At 39.1% G+C, this 4,212-nt stretch overlaps 1 protein-coding gene across 2 annotated transcripts in view; it reads right to left on the bottom strand.

The window, feature by feature from the left end:
• Positions 1-4,212, bottom strand: part of LOC106872159 (high affinity cAMP-specific 3',5'-cyclic phosphodiesterase 7A) — a 126,240-nt gene that overhangs the window by 24,096 nt on the left and 97,932 nt on the right. For both annotated transcript variants that reach the window (XM_052969929.1, XM_052969930.1), the window contains 2 exons: positions 1,720-1,783; positions 540-635 (listed from right to left, as the gene is read on the bottom strand). In XM_052969929.1, coding sequence (XP_052825889.1) covers positions 540-635; positions 1,720-1,783 — 160 coding nt within the window. The remainder of the gene's footprint in view (positions 1-539; positions 636-1,719; positions 1,784-4,212) is intronic.

The raw sequence follows: 4,212 nt of genomic DNA, 5'->3' as shown, positions 1-4,212 counted from the left end.
TATATATATATATGTATATATATATATGTACGTGTATTTATATTTGCATGCATCTACCCACATCAGTCTTCCATTTGCCCCTTTTTCTCACTCTCCCTTTCTCTCTCTCTCTCTCTCTCTACACACACACATATATATATACATACATACATACACATACATATATATGTATACATAGATGTATGTGCGCGCGCGTTTTTGCATACTCACCCACACAAACCTACATTTATATTAATAACAAAATACCCTTCATTCATATATATATACATACATACATACATATATATATATATATATATACATACACATAGACAAATGTATATATATATATATATATATATATATATATATATATATATATATATATATATATATATATATATATATATATATATATGTACATACGCAGACACAAATGTATAAATATATATACACACACACACACACACAGACACATATATATGATGTGTGTATATATATGCACGTCATACATGAGACATATACAATGAGAAATAAGACAAAGAAGACATGTTGCTTACTGAGGCACCGCATCAACTTTATTATATCAATGTTGAATATATCTAAGAAGCCGTAATCTTGGAACAAATGTAAAGCTAGATGGAAAAGCGATTTCCCTGCGGAGAAGAAACGGAAAAAAGAAGGATAAAAAAAAGAGAGAGAGAGAGAGAAATAAGAAACTGTGCATACAATATTACGACATTATGTAAGAACTGCAGTCACAGAAAACATATTTCCTGGAATATCATTTCTTTTTACTCAATAAACACAGAAGGTAATGTTAAGACAAGTTACATCACGTTCACTATCGTTTATTTATTTATTTATTTACTTGTTGTTGTTATAAGGTGTAGCTGTGCTGTTAAGAAATTACTTCCCAATCATGTCATCTTGCGTTCAGTTCCAATGCCTGACCTCTCGAGCGGTGTATAGGAAATTTTGCCATAAACATTTTTGCCCTAAAATGACCTCATCACGTCTTTTTATTGTTTGACGTTGAATAAAGACTGATTGCTTATTTAATGCTTTTATAAAACCTGTTACCTACAGCTTTTGCCAAGCTATGCATAAAAACAATCACAATCAAGAAGGTGTCGAAGTATCGTTTATTCCACTTCAATCATCTACGATCGGCCATTTTGGACCGAGTCTCGTTTACCGCCTAACCAGAAGTTCTTTCTCTTTGCACACCCACTCGATAGCTAGCCCGCAGTTTGTCATGAGTTCAAGAGCAATGCTCTACATACCATTCTTTTCATTATATTAGAAAAAAAAAAGAGAAATGCTTTATCATTGTCCAAACGACATATTTTCCTATGTGACGAAATTTCTGTAAGCGAATTTTCCGGACGAGCTCTTGAGTAAACGTCTTCTACCATAAGCTACAAGTTCGCCAAAGCCTTGTGACTGGATTTGACAGACGGGAAGTGAAAGAAGCAGGTCATGTATTTATGAATGTATGTATGTATGTATGTTTTTATCTGCGGTTTGAGTTTTTTCTAAGATAGTTCAAGCTGGCCGCTAAAAAAGCGACAAGACTTTCGAGTTAAGATAGCCCCCGGTGTTGTAAATACGTGGTTGAGTTGGTGTGTTGGTTGAATTATAAGGGTCCTGGATTAGCAGAATCCCTAGATAACAATTAACAGAGTAAAAGACTATAAGAAGACAGCATATAGAAGGAGCGAAGGAGCGGCAACATACCTGCTATTAGCTTGTCAAAATTGAAGATGTCAAACGACCAACTATCAACCGTTGATAACACACGCTGTCAAGAAAGAAAAGTACAGTTCTATATTTAAGAGATGAGGAATTATGTACATTATTTACATTCGATGAATATTTCTCTTCATCTTGTTTGTTGTTAACACAACGTTTCGGCTGATATACCCTCCAGCCTTCATCAGGTGCCTTGGGGAAATTTCGAACCTGGATTCTCATTCCTAAGGTATTTTTCGATGTTGTTGTTATTATTATTATTATTATTATTATTATTATTATTGTTAGTATTCAGGTCACTGCTTTGAATCGAACTCGGAATCTTGGGGTTAATAGCCCGCGCTCTTAACCACTACGCCCACAAGCATATGGCGTAGTAGTTAAGAGCGCAGGCTACTCATCCCAAGATTCCGAGTTCGATTCCAGACAGTGACCTGAATAATGATAATAGTAATAATAATAACATCGAAAAATACCTTAAGAATGAGAACCCAGGCTCGAAATTTCCCCAAGACACCTGATAATGGTTGGAGGGTATATCAGCCGAAACGTTGTGTTAACAACAAACAAGATGAGGACAAATATCCGTCAAATGTAAATAATTTAAATAATACGAGAAAGAAAAGGATAAAACAGTTATGATACATGGTTAAAAAATTTGGTTCCTTAACATGTGATTTCGGTTTCGAGCCTGTTGCATGACATACAAAATGTGATAAAAAAATATCGGAACTGTTGCTGTGGTGATGGTGGTAAGGTATGCAGAGTGAAGCCGCTTGGCATAGATTGACCTTGAACTCTGTTGCGCATGCGCACTAAGTTACAACGGTCTCGCTTGCTTCCGTTGTTTACAGCAGTGCTTGGAAGAAAAGCGTGCAAAGTGCGGTCGTTTCAACTCACCACAACGCTTCAATCAGGGACCGTGGCAGAGGAAATGTGTGTGCTCGCGCGCGCGTGTATGTGTGTGTGTGATTGTGTGTATGTGTGCATGTGTGAGTGTGTATGAGTGTATGTGTATGTGTGAGTGTGTATGAGTGTATGTGTATGTGTGAGAGTGTGTATGTGTGTGTGAATGTGTATAAGTATGTGTGTGTATGTGTGCTTGTATGTGTGTATGTATGTGTGTGTGTGTGTGAGTGTGTATAAGTATGTGTGTGTATGTGTGTGTGTGAGTGTGTATGAGTATGTGTGTGTGTGTGAGTGTGTATGTGTGTGTGTGAGTGTCTGTATGCGTGAGTGTATGTGTATGTATGTGTGAGTGTATGTGTATGTATGTGTGAGTGTGTGTGTATATGTGTGTGTTTGTGAGTGTATGTTGTGAAGGCGCATAGCTCAATGGTTAGAGCGTCGAGCTTACGATTGTGAGGTTGTGAGTTCGAATCCCATCCCGGGCTACGTGTTGTGTTCTTGAGCAAGACACTTTATTTCCCGTTGCTCCAGTTCACTGAGCCGCAGAAATGAGTTGCAATGTCACTGGTGCCAAGTTGTATCGGCCCCTTTGCCTTTCCCTTGGATAACACTGGTGGCGTGGAGAAGGGAGACCGGTACGCATGGGCGACTGCTGGTCTTCCATAAACAACTTTTGCCCGGACTTTAATTCTTTTATTCTTTTACTTGTTTCAGCCATTTTACTGCGGCCATGCTGGAGCACCGCCTCTAGTGGAACAAATCGATCCCAGGGCTTATTCTTTGTAAGCCTAGGACTTATTCTATCGGTCTCTTTTGCCGAACCGCTATGTTACCGGACATTAAACACGCCAACGTCGTTTGTCAAGCGATGTGGGGGAGGGGGGGCAACAACAGAAAAAGAGAGGGTACTGAATAATGTGGTTTTGCGTATATGATGCATGGAAAAAAAGGCGGGATGATCACGGGTGCAACAGTGACATAGCTAGTGTGTGTGCTGCTCGGGGCAGCAGTTGAGTGTGCCGCACCCTCCGTCCCTGTACAAGGTTATCCGAAAGATCCTAAAGTAACGCTCGGAACCCCCCACTCCATATCTCAAGAACCGCTGTATGGATTCGGATGAAACTTTCAGGGATGTTTGGCCTCGTGACAGGCACGAGCTGATTAAATTTTGGGATCGATCCGATAACCCTAACCCTAACCCCATATCGTTTCCCCTGCCCTAGCTACGTTACTGGTGTGGAATGACTTCGATCACAACTCTGCTGGATCAGAGCGAACCCTGGACTAAACAACAACAACAACAACAACAACAAAGAGTATAATAAGGATGACAACAACAACAACAATAACAATCTCCCATTTTATTTTCGGATCGTGCAGCTAACAGACCTAACCACGAAGACAAACTCCTTCACACAGCGTAACCCGAATCAATAAAAATATTGGCCATTTCAGTTAAAACGTTCATTCTTGGGTGGAGGCAGAAGAAACATAAAATTATTTGTGTTGGTTTAAATGAGATTCAGAATATATTTGGCGAGCAAAACGTGTGTTTGGAATGCATTAAGT

This window comes from Octopus bimaculoides, chromosome 8, assembly GCF_001194135.2.
Source record: "Octopus bimaculoides isolate UCB-OBI-ISO-001 chromosome 8, ASM119413v2, whole genome shotgun sequence".
NCBI classification, from domain to species: domain Eukaryota; kingdom Metazoa; phylum Mollusca; class Cephalopoda; order Octopoda; family Octopodidae; genus Octopus; species Octopus bimaculoides.
This window is presented reverse-complemented; position numbering and strand designations above follow the sequence as displayed.